Genomic DNA, 19,649 nt, shown 5'->3' on the forward strand with positions numbered 1-19,649 from the left:
GAGCTTTTAAGTCAGAACAGAAAGATGAGAAGATGGGGCCCAGATTGATTAATTTGAAGCAGAGGAGCCTCCGTGGGGGCATGGTGAGGTAATGAGGGAGTCTTCCTGGGCAAGGTTGGGGGTAGAGGCCCAGAATGGGACCACTGAGAGAACTGAAAAACCTCAGTGATTGGCTCATGGACACTCTGGCCAGCACCTCTCCTCCCTCACTCCTTGGACAGTTACTTTCTTGTTGTCCTACCCAGGACTAGTCAGACTTGGGTCCAGCAACATCTAGATGGGGAACGTAATCACTCAGCAAATATTTATTGAGCATTTACTATGTACCAAGCCCCACTCAAAGTGCTGGAGAGACAGCAATGAAGAAAACATGTACATCTGCAAATATATCTGAAGGATAAATTGTTAGAAGTGGAATTGCTGGGGCAAAGGACATGTGCATTTAAATTTTTTCTCCACATTGTCAAGTTGATATACAAAGTTTGTTATAGTTTATGTTCTACTTGGATGCCTGTTTCTGGATGAGCGTATTTTTTTTTTTTATTTTGTTGAAGTATAGTTGACTTACAATGTTGTGTTAATTTCTGCTGTACAGCAAAGTGTTTGTTATACATATATGTATTCTTTTTTATATTCTTTTCCATATGGTTTTTTTTTTTTTTTTTTTTTTTTGCGGTACGCAGGCCTCTCACTGTTGTGGCCTCTCCCATTGCGGAGCACAGGCTCCAGAGGCACAGGCTCAGCGGCCATGGCTTACGGGCCCAGCCGCTCCGCGGCATGTGGGATCTTCCCGGACCAGGGCACGAACCCATGTCCCCTGCATCGGCAGGCGGACTCTCAACCACTGTGCCACCAGGGAAGCCCTCCATATGGTTTATCACAGGATATTAAATATCGTTCCCTGTGCTATACAGTAGGACCTTGTTGTTTGGATGAGTGTATCTTTCTAACCAGAGGGATAATTGCTACGCAGTTGATTCCCCCTGACTGAAATCTTCCCACTAGCCCACGAAGATCCTGAGTTGCTATCCACCAAGGCCAGAAAAGGAGTACCTTCATAGGAGACGGTTTCTTTAGCTGTGATGAGGTGATCTTTCTCCAAGATTGATGCTATTTGGGGAGATTCTTGGTAGGGGTGGAGCTCACTCCATGTAGGAGTGGAAGACTCTTTATGACCAGGAGGAGAGGGGAGTTGAGGAAGTGCTATTTCAAAAAGATGCCCAAGGGAAGGGGCCAGAAAGTGACATCAACAGGGATCATTTGTTCAGGCATGGGCAGCAAGTTTAGCTGCCCCCCTCCTCCTGGCTATGACTGGATTGCAGGGAGAAGGGTTTGGCAGAGTTTCTGTGCACAAGAATGTCAACATCGTTACAGTGTATGACCCCAGTGCTTGGCAGGGACACGGCCATGGGGATTCTCTGCACACTGGGCTGACCCCTTCACCTGAGCTGCTCAGCGCATGATTCTCCTTCCTGGAGCTAGACAGCTGTCAGGGTCAGGGAGCAGCTCGGGAGACCTAGAGGACTGGGGTGGACATAGGAAAACTCCAGAATGTCTTAGCAGTAAATATATGTCTTGGTTTCCGGGACTGTCTGATTTCAAAAATACTGCCCCACAAGTTCACCAGCACCTGTCAGGCCGGGTGTCCCAGATTTTGACTTGGAAAATATAGTCTGTCTCACAGGTAATGGAGAAGGGGGAAGGCAGCATTTCGTTCATTCGTGTCTAAGCGTGGGATTGTGGGGGGAGGGGCGGGAGCAGGAGACCAGCAGAGATGGGCCCAGCTCTGTGCTAGAATCTCCCGTTGAATTCTCAGCTCTGCGCTGAGGTGAGCAGGTGAGTAGGACGTAAGGTGGTGTGATTGACACCTTTCTAGCCCCACCTGCTCACCCGGTCCTCCGCCCTATCCCACCCACTTTGGGAGGTCTAATCTATAAACCTCAGCGCTCTGCCTCGCCCCACCAGCTCAACGAAGAAGGTCCACGTGCAAATGGGAAAGCAGTCTTCCACGGCTGCTTAAATACCTGGTCTAAGCACCTGGGTTCGTTGTGGCCGATTTCAGGCTGCGGGGATACGGACGTCAGTTTCTCCCCCGGGGAGACAGGAAGGAGATTCCGAGTCCCCAGAGCTGCTATACAGCCCGTTCGGTTGACACCCCAGCCCCCCTCCCCAACTCCCCCATCGCAGCGGCGGTCCGCCCACCTCCTAAGCGATCAGGCCACTGCCCCTAGCCTCCTATGTTCTCCTCCCAGTGTAGCCCGGCCTATCTCCCCACCCGAGGCCCCGCCCCCGACCCCTCCCTGTCCTGGCAGGCTCCGGAGAGGCGGTGCCGGCCAGCGGTCTGGGACAGACGCACCACCGGGACTACAAGTCCCAGCAGCCACTGGGGCCCGGCCTCGGGGGCGGGGCTATACCGGGCAGCGAATTGAGAGGAGCTCTGGAGCTCAGGCTAGGGAACGCGTGTGGCCAATCGCCGGGCGGCTCGGGCAGTGTGCCGTTGGGGGCGGGGAGAAGCCCGCCAGGGCCGGGACAAAAGCCGGATCCCGGGCGGCCGCGGGAGGCTGGAACGCTCCCGGTAGTGGCGGTGTTTGGGGCCCTGTAGACCGAGCGCCGCGCACAGGCTTTCGCAGAGAGGTGAGTGGCGGGCGACTGCTTTCGCGAGATGGACCTCACCTGGTCCAGAGCTTCCTGCCTCCCTCCCCCAACCCGGAACCGCCTCCCCCGACGCCGGCTTCGGGCTCACGCGCGCTCCCTGCACCTGCTTGGAAGTTTTGAGGGTCTTAAGCTTTAGGTTAGCCTTCGCCGGGATCCCGGCTGGTTGCCTCGTGTCGCCCCCTCCCCTCCCCCACTCCTCCACATTCCAGTTCCTCGGAGTTTGCACAGGGCTTGCCGCCGTCCTTGGCTGTCTTCTCTCCGCCGAATTGCATTTGCCCCTAACTGGAGCCCCTCATCCCCACCCCGGGGCCAGTCATCGAGCCTCGTCGGGCTTTATCCGGCCACCTCTTGCCCCCATCTGGGTGCCTCCCACCGGATGCCGGGGACGGGAAGTAGTGGCTAGTTTCCCCACTCCTACCCCTCATAAGCCGGGCTCAGGCCCTTCCTCTTAGTTCTGTGGAGAGTCGACTGAGCCCCGCGCCGAAGTGGAGGGAGCGAGCGGGGCACGCAGCCGCTGCGGGCCACATGGGGCCGGGCCGACCCAGGCCTCGCCACGAGGACCTAGCCTTGGATCGGCGGTGCAGGAAAGACCCTCCTAGCTCTGGAGGTGCCGTCGGGCCCAGCCGCTAAGCGACAGATGGTCGGGGTACCCGTGTCCCTCCCCACCCTTGACGTTGCTGCCGAGCTTGGTCGAGGCAAGGTCCTCATGGGGCTGGAGGATGCTGCCGCCGCCCTCCTGTTGGGCTTGGCAGAGGGCCAGTCGCGGCGCCAGCTGCCCTCTCCAACCTTGGCAGATACTGTGAAGGGCCAAGGAGTTCTGCCATTAGGTGGTCCTCCGGAGTCTGCCTGGGAAGAGGATTTTGCGGAGGTGGGAGGGGAGCAGTGCATAGCACAGTTTGGTCAGCCAGCCCACAGCCCGCTTCTCTCTCCTTCCTTTAACTTTGCTCTGGGTTCCAGCCAGCTCAGATCGTTGGGTTTCTGAGATTCTGAAATGTTGGGTGAAGGACAGCTGGTAGACCCAGCTGCCCAGAGGGTTGTTTTCACCTCTGAAAGAGCTGCTGCTGCTTCTGCTGCTTCTTCTGCTTTTTTTTTTTTTTTTTTTTAAGAGCTCCTTAAACAGCTTGGAGGATGGTGATGGGAACAGCCCTCAGACACTGAGCTGGGTGGTTGGTGCCCCCACCCCCATTCTCCACTATGTTTGCTGCAGTAGAGGACCCTCAGAATTCTGCCCCTCCTTTTACTCCAGGGATTGTCTGTCGTTTCAAAAAAATCCCAATCCTACGGATACTAACCTTAAAATAAGTGCTCTTTGGCCTTCCCACAGAGACCATAAGTAGCGTCCCCAGTGGTTCCTCTCCACTGGCGGTGTCCCAGGAATACAGTCCTGGGGAACAGGCTCCTTTCATTCAGCCTTGTCTGTGGGCTGCTTCTGCCCTCGGTGGCTGCTGTGAATGAACTCAGTTCTGGGCCACTTATCCTGTGTGCAGAAAAGACCCCATTCTGCTCAGAAGGTCCCTCCTTTGGATAGAGAGAGAGAGAGAGAGAGAGAGAGAGAGAGAGAGAGGTGTGTGTGTGTGTGTTTTCAGGTTCCTTGGCATGATATCTGCCACATTTAGCTAAGTAACAGTTTCTGGGGCCCCAGAGTGGACCCCTGGGGTCTTCGCTCTGCCCTGAAACCATCTCTCACCAGTTTGATAACACATTCAATTATTCAATTCCTGAGGAGGCAGCCCAAGACTCTGTAGTGGGGTGTGTGTGTGTTTGTGTGTGTGTGTGTGTGTGTGTTGTGTTCCCAGCCCGGATTGGTATACACGTTAAGTCCTATTGTCTCTTGAGCAGATGTTCTTAGCTACTGGTCTCTGGGCTGTCAGGTCATGGTCATAGGTCACCACCTTGAAATGATATGCACAACTGGGTATGTGCACGTTTTTCTGGGCTTTTTTTCTGGTGCTCAGAAGAGTTTGAGACCTCAGATAGGTTAAGAGCCACTGCCCTAGAGAGGCCCTACTGAATGATTAAACTTGCGGATTTATCTCCACCCAGTCCACTCCCTGGTTTTGTGAGCCTTCTTACCCTGTCTTGAATATGCAGAGGCCAGATTCTTTCCATGCTTTTTTTCTATCATGTAAGTTCTCTGTCTTGGCTTTGAGAGGGCCTTCGCCATCTAAGCCACAGTGCTCTAGTGGCAAATCTGTGTTTGGGTGAACTGGCAAAACTTTTCTATCCTGTATCATCCCCTGTTGTCTTCTCTCCCATCCCCTCCCGGGGACTGGTTGAAGATGAGTTCTTGGATCTGAGATTTGAACAAGGGCTCAAGAAAATTGTGATTTTTTTTCAGCTGCAGAAGGTCCCATTTCTCATCCGTGTTCTTTCCAAAGTTGGGTCTCTGTTTGGGGAGGTGCCAGGTTTGGGGGGTTGTTGTTCTGGGAGTGCCCTCTGCTGGAGAGGCTTAGCGAGGGGCTTCCTTTCTCCTGGAATCCGTGATCAGCCGGCGGCTGATGTGTCAGAACCGCTAAGGGTGGTCAGCAGCTGCCCCCTCCTTTCTCTGCTTGATCTGCCCTGGGCTGCACTCTGTTTGGGAGCGGGGTAGGGGCACGTGTACCCATCTGATTTCAGGACCAGTTTTTCTGGTCTGAGTCAAGGAGGTTGGGAAATGGAGCTGGAGTGGGTGGGGGGTGGACGGCTGTGAGGCAGTGGGGCTGGTTGAGGTACCTCCTTCGGAAACTTATGTTGAGAAGGAGCCGGAAGTCATCCCAGGGGAAGGTGAGAAAAGGGAACGTCTCCTTTGAGCCCCTTCCCAGCTACCCGACTTTGGGCCAGACACCAGACTGAATGCACCCATTGTGCCGAGCTGGGGACTAGCTGGGAGGCTGAGGGAGCCAGCCAAGCCAGGGTGAGAACCTGAAGCCCAACCTGGCTTTTGGGAGGGAGGTGCAGAGTGGCCCCTGGAACTCTGGCCTTCCCTCAGCTGGGAATGGAGACCAGCCTTCCTGAGTGTATAAACCAGCCAGCCCTCCAGTTCCACCCTCCTTTATTTACACTTGACTTTTCTCCCCCAGCAAATTCAACAACTTCAGTTCTGGGTCTTTGTTGGAGAGGCAGGAGTGACTTTTCCTGATCTGGCCAAGCTCTTGGCATGAATGACTTGGTTTCCTTTCCCTCCCTGTCTCCCCACCCTTTCTCTCCCCAAATCGCTCCTGGCACTACCCAAGGGAGAATGGGTGTGTCAGGACAAAGCGATGGGGAGGGAATATGAAGAAATTGTCATCAGAGACTCTTCTGTGAGGTGAAGGTAGGGGAAATGGCCTGGTTCTTGGAGAACTGCTCTTTTCTCTAGGGCTGAGATGTGGGTTTTCTGGGGACCAGGAGTGAGAGGGTTTGGGTTCAAGCCTTGGGTCCTGGACTTCCCTGGTTTGGTAGTCGTTAAGAATCCGCCTGCCAATGCATGGGACACAGGTTCTAGCCCTGGTCCCGGAAGATCCCGCATGCTGCAGAGCAACTAATCCGGTGCACCACAACTACTGAAGCCCATGCGCCTAGAGCCCATGCTCTGCAACAAGAGAAGCCACCACAGTGAGAAGCCCGCGCACCACAACAAAGAGTAACCCCCGTTGGCCACAACTAGAGAAAGCCTGCACGCAGCAACGAAGACCCAACACAGCCAAAAAAGAAAAAGCCTTAGGTCCCCTGCTTTTTTTTTGGGGGGGCTGCATTGGGTCTTCATTGCTGCATGTGGGCTTTCTCTAGTTGTGGCCCGCGGGCTTCTCATTGCAGTGGCTTCTCGTGTTGCGGAGCACGGGCTGTAGGGCTCAGGCTCGGTAGTTGTGGCTCACGGGCTCTAGAGCACAGGCTCAGTAGTTGTGGTGCACGGGCTTAGTTGCTCTGCGGCATGTGGGATCTTCCCGGACCAGGGCTCGAACCCGTGTCCCCTGCATTAGCGGGCGGATCCTTAACCACTGCACCACCAAGGAAGTCCTCTCCGCCCAACCCGCTTATTAATTAGGCTTCTTGGACAAGTTATCTTAACCCCTCTGAGGTTTTATTCCTCATCTAAGAAACAAGGCCATACATCTCCATGTCCCTCCCAGGGCTCACGTACATGTGACCGAGGATGGTTTCTGCCTCTTCTCCCAACTCTGGCTCAGTTAGAAGTGACCAGTATGGGTGGTCCCCAGAGAGGCCTCTGTTTTGCTCTAAATTAGTAGCTGGATGACTCAGTGGGGTGGGTGGGATGCACTGAAAGTCACGGTTCCGCCAGCCTGTTTCTGCTCTGAACTTGGGTGGGAGTCTAGTGTCCTAGGAGAAATGGGCTTTGACGTGACTCTTCCTCTTTGCTCCTTGGGGGCTTGGTCCTGCGTGAGGCTAAGTAGACTTGCTCGCCCAGCCTTCAGGCTGGTGATGTGTGTAAGAGTGTGAAGTGGGTGAGTCTGGGTGTGGGGGAGACCAAACATGGAGGGTGTGTAAGGCCAGCATTGCACCATTTGGCCGTGTTCCCCACAGGTCACAGGACCAAAGGGTGTGTTTCAGTGTCTGTATGCCCACCTCGGCTGGGACTAGCACTCAGGTGTGGGTCACATCCCTGCGATTCCTGGTCTCCCCATCTGGCTTCCTTTGTGCCAGGATGCATGTGGTCTTGGGTGAGCTAGTTTTCCTAAAGGGAGTGGAGGCCAAGAGTCTCTGGGGGAATAAATGCCACCTTTGTTTTTCTCCACCATCTTTCCTCATCCATCGTTTCCCGATCCTCCTTCTATGATGTTAGAAGTGCTGTTTGAGATCTCCCTTCCATCCCTCCTCCTGGGGCAGCCCTCTTCTCCCTCAGAGAAGCGCTGAGATCTGGTTTTATCGTCTGGGGGCAGCTGGGCATGGGTCTGCCCTGCTGGAGAAGATGGCACCTCCATCTCCCCACCCGCTCTGACCAGCCCCTCTCACCCCACCAGGTAGAGCAGGGCCCTCCGCAGCCATGTCGGCCAAGGCGATCTCCGAGCAGACAGGCAAAGAACTCCTCTACAAGTACATCTGCACCACCTCGGCCATCCAGAACCGGTTCAAGTATGCCCGGGTCACCCCTGACACTGACTGGGCCCACCTGCTGCAGGACCACCCGTGGCTACTCAGCCAGGTGAGCCTGCCCCCCGGCCTGAGCCCCTCCTCCAGGCCCAGAGTCCCAGGAAGAGAAAGCAGTAGGTTTGCTGGAGATGTCCCCCCGGGGCATGTGATGGCAGCCGGTCTGCATGGGTGGGCAGGGTGCAGGGGGCTGAGCACGTTTTGTGTTTGGCCCCGGGCCCTGCATACTGAGGTCCCCTGGCACGGCGTACAGAGCCTGGACTGGAACTGGACAAACCGGAATTCAGATGGCAGCTCTCTGCATATTAACCATGTGGCCTGGGGCAAGCCATTTCACCTCTCTAGAGTTTTAGATTCCCCATCTGTCAAATGGGCATAGCACTCACCCTGTGAGTTTAGGGATTAGTAACAATGTCTGGAAAGTATTCAGTGTGCTGCCTGGCACTTGGTAGTTGCTCACTGACAAACACCACCCTGTCAGGAATATGTCAGGGCCATGAGGAAGTGTGACGTTGTACTTTGGGTAGAACGGCTGATGGGATGCACCCTGGAGTAGAGGCTCCTCTCTGTAGATCTCTGCAGGGCCATTGTTGGGACGGTGTCTGGAAGCTTAGACTTCTTTGGCAGGCCCCAGGGGGCGGGACTGGGACCAGTAGGGGGAGGCATTCAGGGATGCAGGTTTCCTCCCACCATGAGGCAGCCCAAACCACAAAGCAAGCTGCCTCCGGAGGCGGTGAACTTCCTGGTCCTAGAAGTGTGTGAGCAGTGGCTAGGGGCTGCTTGTTGGTCTTACAGACAGGGTTCAAACCCTGGGATCGGGTGGACCAGATGTCCTCAAAGGTCCTTTGTCACCCCAAGGCTCTGTCTCCGTTCTTTCTTTTGAAACACAGGTGCTAGTCGATAGTCTGAGAAGTTGAATGAAGCTAGGATACCACATAGGGAGGGTAGGGAATCACTTACTCATTCAGCACGTATTCAGTGAGCACCTGCTCTGCCAGACCCCTTCCTGGGTGAGGATGGCTTTAGATTCCTTGTCGTTAAAAGAAAGATGTTGGCTGGGGTAGGTGAGGGAAGCTTCTGGGAGTTGACCTTGAAGGGTGGGTGGAATTCGTTCTGGGGGTGGGGTGGATTGGAAGCCACCAGGCTACGCTGTGCTTTGGGTCCCCAAACTGTCACCTCTTACTCCTCCCTATCTTTCCTTGCTGTAAATACAAACCCCTCTTATTCCAGAGCTTGGTGGTTAAGCCAGACCAGCTGATCAAACGGCGTGGAAAGCTGGGCCTAGTTGGGGTCAACCTCACTCTGGATGGAGTCAAGTCCTGGTTGAAGCCACGGCTGGGACAGGAGGCCACAGTGAGTCTGGGTGTAGGGTCGGGGTGGATGTGCTGTGGTAACAGAAGCAAATGTGGTCGCCTCCAGATCAGCACTGTGGGTCACCCCCCCAGCTGGTCAGATTGCAGCCTGGGGAAGGCAGGAGCCCGGCAGAGCTGCCTTAGGCAGCAGGGCCCCCTTGGTGCTCGTTCCCAGCTCCCCTATCAGGGAACGGCAAGATGTGCTGTGCAGGTAACCCCAGTACAATTAGAGAGCCAGGTGGAAATGATCTGTTTCTTTAACAACAGTCGTGGAGATGGGACTCTGAGAACTATTCTGGGAACTCCTTTCTTTTTAGTTTCCAGAAAGGGTAAGGTAGCTTGTCATGACCTGCGTATATAAGCGGGTGGGTAAAAAAAAAAAAAAAAACTTGAAGGGAGATGCAGAATCATTTAGGCAGAAACGTTCTTGGGCCAAGAACCTAGGAGGAGGAAACAATTAATAATACTGAAGAGTAAACTTAATTCTTGCCTTCTTCCAGCTCATTGATCCATTTCAACTCTGTAGATGAGATAGTTAAAGTGAAATACGGCTTAGGAAGGCTACGTGATGCCCAGAAATAAAACTGCATTTCTTTTTCTTCTCCCAAAAGGAGCTGGAGAACTGAAGGGAGGGAGTAAGCTGAGGCTTGGCTTACGCTGGGGAGGATGTGCTGTCCATACCTGGCTTTGTCGCATCTGGGGTGACCATGGACCAGGGTTGAGCTGTTCTCTAACTTGGTTGCCCGGGAGTAGGATGAAGATGGTGATGGAACCATCTTCCTTTTTACTGGCCTTCCTCAAATTAAGCTCTTCACGTTCATTTCCCTGTTTCTGGCTCTCCTGGGTAAAGAGGGATCCTCGAAGTTACACACAGGCCTGGGGGCAGAGGGATCTGGACCTTTGTGCCCCCAGGCCTTTGGGGAGAGGACAGCAGGGTTGGGGGCTGAGCAGTGTCCCCGGGGAGGTCCTCATGCTTCCTTCTCCTCCGCTGTCTGTTGGGAGGGGGATGTCAGGGACCTCTGAGCCGGCAGCAGCGTTGACCCCAGCGGGAGCAGCTCATTACCTCTGATGGATCACTGTCTGGTCCTGACTCAGCAGTGACGCACGCATGGGTGGGCGGGGGCTTCGGGACACGCTGGGAGGGATGAGGGCTGTCTCGCCTCGGCTGCTGCCAGGGACCCACTCAAACTGATTAGCTCTGCAGGCCTGTTGTCCTCAGCCGGGAAGGTCTGTGTGGAAAAGTTTTCCCTGTCAGGCTCCCCTCCCTCCCCGCTCCGAGCCATTCCCTGCGCCTAGACTCATGCTCTGGGGCTGGGTCTCCCTGCCTGCGCTCTGGGGTAGACAGCCTTGGTTTGTCTGAGCGCTTTAATTTGTGGCGCAGCAGAGGGGGAGACGCTCCTGATCTCTGCTTCTGGGGGCGGGCTGTTGCTGCAGCTCATTTATCCTCCTCCAGAGGAGGCAGGAAAGGATGTGTGAGGTCAGTGTTGAAGTGTAGCTGGCACGAGGTGGTGGATGGAAGAGGAGATCTCATGAAGACTTCTTGAGCCCACTGCCCTGGTTTCTGGAAAGATCTCTTTCTGGCAGGTGTTGTGGCAGTAGTGCTTGGGCCCCGCCTCTGATGGGAGGGCGAGGTGGAGGGACCAGAGGACGATCCTTCCTCCTGCCCTGCGAGCAAGACATGCCTTCTGGTCTAAGCTTTACCTCCCTCAATCTCTGTAGGTTGGCAAGGCCAGAGGCTTCCTCAAGAACTTTCTGATCGAACCCTTCGTCCCCCACACTCAGGTATGTGGGAAGTGACTCCAAGCTGGGGCTTCTCCCTCTGGGAGCTTTGTGCCTGTTGGCCCTAAAATGATGAAGGAGAAATCAAGCTGCTGGAGAAAAACCAAAGGGACCAGAGTCTCTGAAGCGGTGCTGAGGGTTTGAGGGTGCTACGGAGCAGGGAGTCCAGAGATGAAGGAAAGGGCTTAGTTTGCAGCAGGAAGGAATCAAGGTTGGTAACAGAGGGGACTTCCCAGTGCTGGGATGAGAAGGACTTGAAGGCAGGGCCCCTTCCCCCAGAGCAGGTCACGTTGGCTCAGTCTGGACTGTCAGCCAGCAAGGCAGTGGCCTCTTGTCTCTTGTCCTCAAGGGGAAGATGGTGATCTGCTCTTACCTTGTGAGAGGTGTCTATGGGGTTTTAGAAATGATACCACCGGGGTTGGGCCCCTCACCCACGTGGTGCTCTCTTCCCCGTAAGGAGGAGGAGTTCTATGTCTGCATCTATGCTACCCGAGAAGGGGACTACGTCCTGTTCCACCACGAAGGCGGGGTGGATGTGGGTGACGTGGACGCCAAAGCCCAGAAACTGCTCGTTGGTGTGGACGAGAAGCTGAATCTTGAGGGCATCAAGAAACACCTGTTGGTCCACGCCCCCAAAGACAAGAAAGAGTTGAGTGAGAGGGGTGGCAGGGAGGTGGCAGCGGAGGAACGGGGAAGGCCGACAGCTCTGGGCGCAGAGTGGGGAAAGCAGAGTGGTCTGTCCCTGTCTGGGCACCCACTGCGCCGCCCCAGCATCTGGCCGGAAGGTGGGGAGCAAAAGGCAGGCACCGCCACTCCCCGTCCCCAGGAGGGATGCTGCGGGTGGAGGGGAGGCCGGCTCAGACTGAAACGTGCGTCAGTGTCCCTCACCTCCGTGCCCCTTCTGTCTGGCGCGTGTCCCCCTCCTGCTGCATGCCTGACAGCTCCCTTCCGCCTCAGCGGCTGAAGAGTGATGTCTGGGGAGCGGGGTTTGGAGCGGAAAGCGAGGGGTCAGCGGGGTGGCTGTTGGCAAGTGGAGCTGTCAGAGGCAGTGAGGGATTGCTTCTGCGCCCGCTCCGCCGCGGATTGACAGTCCCTCTCTGCCTCCCCCTGTAGGATTCTAGCCAGCTTTATCTCCGGCCTCTTCCATTTCTATGAGGATCTGTACTTCACCTACCTCGAGATCAACCCCCTTGGTAACTGTCTCTGCTGGGGTGGGACAGGGCAGAGTCTGAGTACTTATGGTAGCCCTGGCCTTGACGTTCCGAGGACCAGACCCCCACTTGCAGGGGGCAGCGCAGACAGCTGTGCGTGGGCGGAGGGATCTCCGGGCTCCTGTTCCTGAGCTCTCAGGAGGCCACGGTCATTCCTCTTCGCCATCTCCAGTTTCTTTCTTTCTTCTGTGCTGGGGAAGTCCTGGCTGTGATCTGACTCTGCCCTGTGGCTCTCGCTGCCAGTGGGTTAGGCTGTTCTACCAGGAGCTGAGCCGCCCCTGCATCCGCCTGACCGGTCAGACCCTTCCTTCCTCTTGGTGCCTCGGAGACCCCCTCCCCGCTTTCCCCTCCAGGAGTTGGTCCATCATTGACCCCTGAGGCTGGAAAGACCTCGGCGAAGCCTCTCGCGCTGTGAAGGAGGCAGATGGCGTGGGCTGGCTCTGGCCAGGGCTTCATAGGGCAAAGTCCTGATAGATTCCAGCTAGGGACGTAGCCCCTTTAATGGACCAGATGGCTCTGTGCTGACTTAATTAGCTAAATGGCCCTGGGGGAAAGGGAAATGGACTCCAGTGAGGCGGCAGTAAATGAATCCTGCTGGCTGGGGGCCCAGTGTGCCCATGGCTTCCCACTTCTCGCTGGACCCTAGGAGCCCCTGGTGTGTGCACCCGGGGGCCTTAGAGACTGTGCCTTAGACACTTTTTTTGTAAATAGCAGGGTTGTGGTGGATGAATAGTTAGACATTTAAGGCATGGAGTATAGCATTTTGTAAAAATGCTTAAAAATTGCCATGGCAACTGAAACAGACGTTCCTGCCCTATTACCTGCAGGTCAGGGAGCGGGGACTGGTCTTGTAGAATTTGTTTTTCCTTGAATGGGGGAAAAGCTGTGTCTCCATAAGGACCAATCTGGTTTCTTGTTGAGCTGGAGGGTCGTTAGGCCTGGGTGGTCCCCCGTGGGAGTGATGTGTGGGGAAGTCTGGAGGGGGTTGGAGGTTGATGGTCACCTCGGCTAGGGCCCATGTCTGATTGCCTCTTCTTTGCTTTTTTTTTTTCCTTCTTAAAGTAGTGACCAAAGATGGCGTCTACGTCCTTGACCTGGCAGCCAAGGTGGACGCCACCGCCGACTACATCTGCAAAGTGAAGTGGGGTGACATAGAGTTCCCTCCCCCCTTCGGGCGGGAGGCTTATCCAGAGGTAAGGCTGGTTTGGGGAGGAGATGGAGGGGGACTGGCGGGGTGGGGGAGTGACTGATCTCCTATGAGCATTTGGCAACCCTTGTGGGCTATGTATTTGGCAGGAAAGGAAGGCCAGGAGCCATTTAATTTTTTAAAAGCCCTGGAGGAGGAGGGTGTGGGGGTCAGCCAAGCCCCTGAATCCCGGCCGGAGATCCTTTCAGACTCCCCTCTCAATCAACCTCCCTGGGCTCGTGACGTGACTTGTTGTTTCTCAGTAATTCTGAGTGGCTCCCCGAATCCTGCCAGGAAGGTAGTTCTCTCGGCCACTTGCTGAGAATTTTAATTGCTCCTTCCCACCCCATCCTCTGAGAGGTCCTCGCCACAGCATCAGGCATGTGTGACGGAACCCAGGTCAAGGGAAGAGGCTGGGCTGGGGGGAGGGATGGGGCCTGGGGGGCACAGCACGGGATGAGCTAGGCAGGCAGATGCTGGGAGTGGGGGCCATGCTAGAAGCAGAGTGACATAGCGAGGCCTGGGACTTGGGCAGAGAGCCAAGGACTTGAAGTCGGAGAGAAAGGACCTGGGAAGTTTGCCTCCAGGTAGTGACTGGCTGTGGGGGTTTTGGTGCTTGGAGACGGCATCACGTTTTGTCCCAGGCACGTGAGGCCCTGCACAAGCCCTTCTCCCTGACACTGTGAAGGCAGTGGAGGACCTCTTCATACGACCCCAGGAGAAGGGGAGGGGTCCTGGGATCTGTGACCTGGTGAAGGGTGTGCCCCCAGGGCCCACCTGTTGCTGTCTGGCCCCTAGGAAGCCTACATCGCAGACCTGGATGCCAAAAGTGGGGCAAGCTTGAAGCTGACCTTGCTGAACCCCAAGGGGAGGATCTGGACCATGGTGGCCGGAGGTGGCGCCTCTGTCGTGTACAGGTGACTGAGAGGGCTGCTGAGGGGATGGCAGCCAGGTCCACCTAGGCTTCCCACATGTGGCCTGGATCAAGTCGCTTCACCTCGGGGTCTCCAGTTTCCCCCCGCTCGGTGCAGAGCAGAACTCGTGGGCATCCCAGAGGGGCCTACACAGCGTCTCTGCAACCTTCTTCTTTGCTTCAAAATGCAATTATTAGTTATAATTCTTATCATTAGTGATAATGTGCTCCATGCAAAAGTACAACAAATACAGAAAATGAACCAGAAAGTGAATTTTGCTTGGCTGTGTCACCACCCCCTCCCCCTACCAGGCCACCACGTTGGGTGTCCTTCCAGGTGTTGTAGTGCCTGTATGAATAGTCACACTTTTACACTTCATAGAAGTCTTGGGTAGGGCTGGGAGGATGCCCCCCCGGGAGAGTATGATGCAGGACAGTTAACCTTCAAGTATGACTTGTTTGGGCCTTGAGGGTCTGAGGTCCATAGGCTGCCCGGCCTCAAGGCTTCAGGGGCGTCTGCGTGGCCTCCCAGGCACCAGGCCGCCACCCTCTGCCACTCAAGCTGGAGCCAGCACTGACTTCCTTGCTTCCCTGGCAGCGATACCATCTGCGACCTAGGGGGTGTCAACGAGCTAGCGAACTACGGGGAGTACTCGGGCGCCCCCAGCGAGCAGCAGACCTATGACTACGCCAAGACGATCCTCTCCCTCATGACCCGCGAGAAGCACCCCGATGGTGAGACACGCGCTCCTTCCCCGGGACAGCCCAGCGTCCTCGGTGGGGACAGCTTTGGCTGGGCTGTGAGGCACCAGGGTTTTCCTGGTCCTTTGCAACCTGGGACTAGTTATTTAACTTCTGGACCTCAGTTTCCCTGACTGCACAATGGGCAGTGACAGGGTCTGTCAGACTGGGGGCTCCGAGGGGGCGAGGAATGGATGGATGTGTACAGCCCTATGAGTAGGTGCAAGGGGAGGCGGTGGTGGCATGCTTTTGCTGACTGCTATAACGCGGTTCTTAGCGACTCACTTACACATTTATTGTCTGGGCTGTGTGATTCCCAGCTTTCCTGTATCACCTGTCCTGTGTTTTGGGACCACACATACCAGTTCCCCTTCCCTTGAGCCAGATAGAGATTCCCACCAGGGGTATCCAAAAACCAAGCTGGGTTTCTAGATGCCAGCTAGGAATGACGTAGAGATTCTGTGGGTTCGAGAATTCCCTGGCCGCCCAGTGGTTGGGACTCCTCACTCTCAGTGCCAAGGGCCCGAGTTTGATCCCTGGTCAGGAAGTAGGATCCCACAAGCTGCACGACGCAGCCAGAAAAAGAAATTGAGATTTTCTGGGCTTGGATCAGCCGCCTGCTTGGTGGCATAGGTTATGGAGAGGTGAGCTGATGACACTGAACAGGCATCAGGAGAGACCAGCTTGCTCCCCCCGCCTCTGCACTGGTATCTCCTAACAGCTGGGGGATGCTCACTCAGGAGAGAGCACTCTCTCAGTTGGATTTCTATGATGCCCAAGTCTACCTTTCTAACCTTTTTCTGACTTCTCTTGCTCCAAACCCAGGCAAGATCCTCATTATCGGAGGCAGCATCGCCAACTTCACCAATGTGGCCGCCACATTCAAGGTAACCAGCTGCAGGGGAACGTGGGTGGGTTGGGAGCAGGGAAGGGAAGTTTCTGTGCAAGTAGGTTTGAGACAGAAGCAGGTTCCCATGAGTTACCCAGTCTGGGGGAGGGGCTTTTGACCTAGGGATGCACAAGACACCGGGATGGATCTGGATCCGAACCTGTGTGTCTCTGGCCAAGCAGCCGACCCTCGCTGGGCCATAATTCTCCCATCTGAAGTGTGGGGAGAAGGGGAATTTCTGCCTTCCCCCCTTTCAGGACCAATTCTTCAAAAACTGGCTTGACTGATCTCATTTCCAACACTCCATTGTAAGACTCTGGGTTCTCTGCACCTCCTAGCGTTTCTGTTTCCCAATCATCTGCCCCTTCTCCAAAAGGTTGGCATGAGGAAGTGTCTGATGCCCTGGGGCTCCTGCTCTTCCAGCCAGAGGCCCGTCAGCCTGGGTCCCTGTGCACAAGTCAGGGGCGTGGGCCCCAGTTTAAAGAAAGTGTGACTGCTGGTCAAGAAGGATGACAGCTAGCGTGTCTCGAGACTCCTCCCCTTCAAGGGGGCCGCCTCAGGAGGCCACGTATCCCATCCTGTCAGGTGCTCACTGAAGCCCTTCAAAAGAGTGTCTTCCATCTGGTAGTTCCACATAAGCTTTGAAAATAATGCATAGGGCTTCCCTGGTGGCGCAGTGGTTGAAAGTCCTCCTGCTGATGCAGGGGACGCGGGTTCGTGTCCCGGTCCGGGAGGATCCCACATGCCGTGGAGCGGCTGGGCCCATGTGCCATGGCCGCTGAGCCTGCGCGTCCGGAGCCTGTGCTCCGCAACGGGAGAGGCCCACGTACCGCAAAAAAAAAAAAGAAAGAAAATAATGCATAAATAAATGTCAGTCTTGAAAGTCTGAGCTCTCGAGAAGGAGGAGACCAGGCCTCGCCAGTCCTGCCTAAAACAGGTCCCTAATTGGACCTGATTCAACAAACAGATCTGACACAGGTGAATCTCGACAGCTTTGTTTTAACTTCTGAGCAGCCTGTAATAAAGGCAGCGCGTCGATCAGGGCGGTTATGTCTGGAGCAGGAACTGTGTGTAAAGCTTCCCGTGAAATGCCACGAGCGACAGCACGTAGACGCAGCAAACTTGCCCTCCATCTGGAGAGACGAAACTGGCCCACACCTGTACGTGCTCCCACGTTTCCGAAGTTGATGCCCATTGCAATGCTTTTCCCCCAAATCACTTGAAGAAGCTTTTGTAGGACTTTGACGTTTAAGTAGACAATGTCCTGATCACCCTGACAGCTCTTGCATAGGACCTCGGTATAGAGTTTCCCCCAAAATTGCAGTAAGAGAACAAGAACGACTATAGATTGGGATAAGAGAGACCAGCAAAGCCCCACTGGTGTTGGAGGCCCAGCACCCCGCGCATCGAGGGGTGTCACCGCTAGGTGCCCCATGTTCTCACCTCAGCACCATTAACAGTGGTTGCTTGTCCTGGGCCTTTGGGTCGCTTGTGTGTGCAACACGTGTAAAATTCTTGAGTGCCAGGGCCTGCCGTGCTTTGTGAGAAGCCGCCCTATTTTTTTCGTTTTGTTTTGTTTCTGGCTGTGCCGCACGGCTTGTGGAATCTCAGTTCCTCGACCAGGGGTTGAACCTGGGCCGCGGCAGTGAAGGCCCCGAATCCTAACCACTGGACCACCAGGGAACTCCCAGCAGCCCTTGTAATCTACGCCCTGGGACATTTGTTTCCCGTGGTTATAAACGCTTGCTTTATGGCTGCGTTCATTCTGGTCACATGTCTGTTGTCCCTTGGTGCTTCCAGGGCATCGTGAGAGCGATTCGAGATTACCAGGGCCCCCTGAAGGAGCACGAGGTCACGATCTTTGTCCGAAGAGGTGGCCCCAACTACCAGGAGGGCTTACGGGTGATGGGAGAAGTCGGTAAGATGGGGAACCTTTTCTGTCTCTCCCACCCTGAGTGTCACGCCTCCTCGGGATTCCTGCAAGAGTCAGTCTTCCAGTGCCTCCGTGCCCTCCTCCCCGCCTCTGGAGGTGCAGCTCGCTTCTGCTGCTGTTCAGTGCCCTCCTGACACAGAGCACCGGACCGAAACCTAAACTCGGAATGGGCAGGAAGGCATTTTCATTCAGCTGTTCACTTAACAAATAATTGTGGAAGGCCTGCTGTGTGCCGGGCCCTGTGCTGAACCCTGGGGTCACAGCCACGTGCGACAGATGACGGGCAGCGAGCCCTCGTGCAGTTGAGAACAGTGACTGCAGTGTCAGGCGGCATGAAGGAAGATGAGCAGGGAGAAGGGGCGGGACATCTGTGCCTCTAGCATCTGTGGGAGGGGACAGGGCAGTTTTAAATGAGGCAATCGGAGAACGCTTGACCAGAAAGGTGGCATTTGAGCAGAGACCTGGAGGAGGGAGCAGTCAGTGGTGACTGTCTGCCGAGGAAAGGGCAAGTCCCAAGGCCCTGGGGTAGGACCAGCTGGGAGGGCTGAGGGACTGGGGTCGGGAGAGCAAAGGCAGGGGATCCGGGGATGGAGGCAGAGAAGCCGAGGGAGCAGATATGCGCGGGGCTAGAACAGGTCCCGTGGGCACTTGGCTGTGACCCTGGCAGCTGCTGGAAGACTGAGCAGAGGAGTGACACCATTTGACTTAGGTTTGAGAAGGTTGTTTAGGCTGCTGGGTGGAGACAAGACCAGAGGGCAGCCAGGTCGAAGCAGGGGGACCACCTAGGAGGCTGCGGCAGCCTCTAGGGCAGAGTGGTGGCCTGGACTGGGGGGCGGAGGAGGGAGACAGTGGTAAGTGTCCAGGCCCCGACCGCTGGTGGCCTGGTTGGAGGGAGGGGTCTGGTAATTGATAGAACCGGAGGGAGTTGCCCCTCGCTGAGGTGAGGGCAGAGAGGATGTGGGTCCATTTTGGTTTCCTTTCTTCCTTCTGCATTTTGGGCGTCTCCTGCAGGCTCCTGAGACCTCAGACTCAGAGCCGTCAAGAACTTGGGGACCATGTGATGTCAGTGAGGACTAAGACTGGGTCTCCCTGAGTTGACCTGATAGAACCAGCAGCTTTGGTCTTGAGTGCAGCGCGACCCCGTTGCTAAGAGCAGTTACGTGTGGGGTGGGGGGGTGTGAGGGTGAGGATATGAGACACTCCTGCTCGGTGATCATGCCCTCTAACAGGAGAGACAACCTTTCCACCTTCCCATTTCCCCAAATCTGATATCCATGGCAAACACTGACCCACCTAGGTCACTTGAAGTGGTACCAAGTCCTAGTTTTCACCTGAAACTGTGGACCTGCCATGGACGTAGCCCTCGGAACAGCACGGTGAATGTTACTCAGTCATGCCTGGGACGTTCAACTCACGGGACAATGAACAAGTAAACAGCGGCTGGAACAAGAGGCTGTTTGGTGGGGATCTCCAGGCAGGGCGGTGTGGAGGGGAGCGACTGTCGAGGTCAGAGAAGGCCTTTCCCAAGAGGTGGCACTTGAGCTGAGCTGAGTGACAGCCAGGTGACAGCTCCATGCAGAGGAAGGAACAGGGCCAGAGCCCTGGGGAAAGGAGCCCGGCTGTTGAGGAACAGAGGCCGGGCCTGGGTGGCTGCAGCGTGGTGGCCACGGGCGACAAATCTGGAGGGGGTCGGAGAGCCGGGGAACGTGAGGAGCGCAGGCTCTCGTGCTGCCTGTGGTCACTGGAGAGTGTCTGTAAGGCTCTTTCTTGCTCTTACTGGCAGGTAACCTTTACAGAGTTTTGTTTGATGGTGAAGATAATGACCACCAACTTCTCCTGGGATAATTGGTCTTGCACAGAAAGCGCCAGACATCGGGCGGGCTGTGAAGGGGCCTTGCCAGTTATGTGGCCTTCCTTGCAAGGCAC

At 55.6% G+C, this 19,649-nt stretch overlaps 1 protein-coding gene across 2 annotated transcripts in view; it reads left to right on the forward strand.

The window, feature by feature from the left end:
- The first annotated feature begins 2,512 nt into the window (after nucleotides 1–2,512).
- ACLY (ATP citrate lyase) overlaps nucleotides 2,513–19,649 on the forward strand; it is a 42,650-nt gene continuing 25,513 nt past the window's right edge. For both annotated transcript variants that reach the window (XM_082678942.1, XM_082678943.1), the window contains exons 1-11: nucleotides 2,513–2,634; nucleotides 7,593–7,774; nucleotides 8,950–9,072; nucleotides 10,791–10,853; nucleotides 11,308–11,498; nucleotides 11,964–12,043; nucleotides 13,124–13,254; nucleotides 14,046–14,164; nucleotides 14,759–14,895; nucleotides 15,727–15,788; nucleotides 17,591–17,708. In XM_082678942.1, coding sequence (XP_082535068.1) covers nucleotides 7,616–7,774; nucleotides 8,950–9,072; nucleotides 10,791–10,853; nucleotides 11,308–11,498; nucleotides 11,964–12,043; nucleotides 13,124–13,254; nucleotides 14,046–14,164; nucleotides 14,759–14,895; nucleotides 15,727–15,788; nucleotides 17,591–17,708 — 1,183 coding nt within the window. In that variant the 5' untranslated portion in view covers nucleotides 2,513–2,634; nucleotides 7,593–7,615. The remainder of the gene's footprint in view (nucleotides 2,635–7,592; nucleotides 7,775–8,949; nucleotides 9,073–10,790; nucleotides 10,854–11,307; nucleotides 11,499–11,963; nucleotides 12,044–13,123; nucleotides 13,255–14,045; nucleotides 14,165–14,758; nucleotides 14,896–15,726; nucleotides 15,789–17,590; nucleotides 17,709–19,649) is intronic.

Source organism: Grampus griseus (genome assembly GCF_964374135.1).
Source record: "Grampus griseus genome assembly, chromosome: 20".
Lineage (NCBI taxonomy): Eukaryota > Metazoa > Chordata > Mammalia > Artiodactyla > Delphinidae > Grampus > Grampus griseus.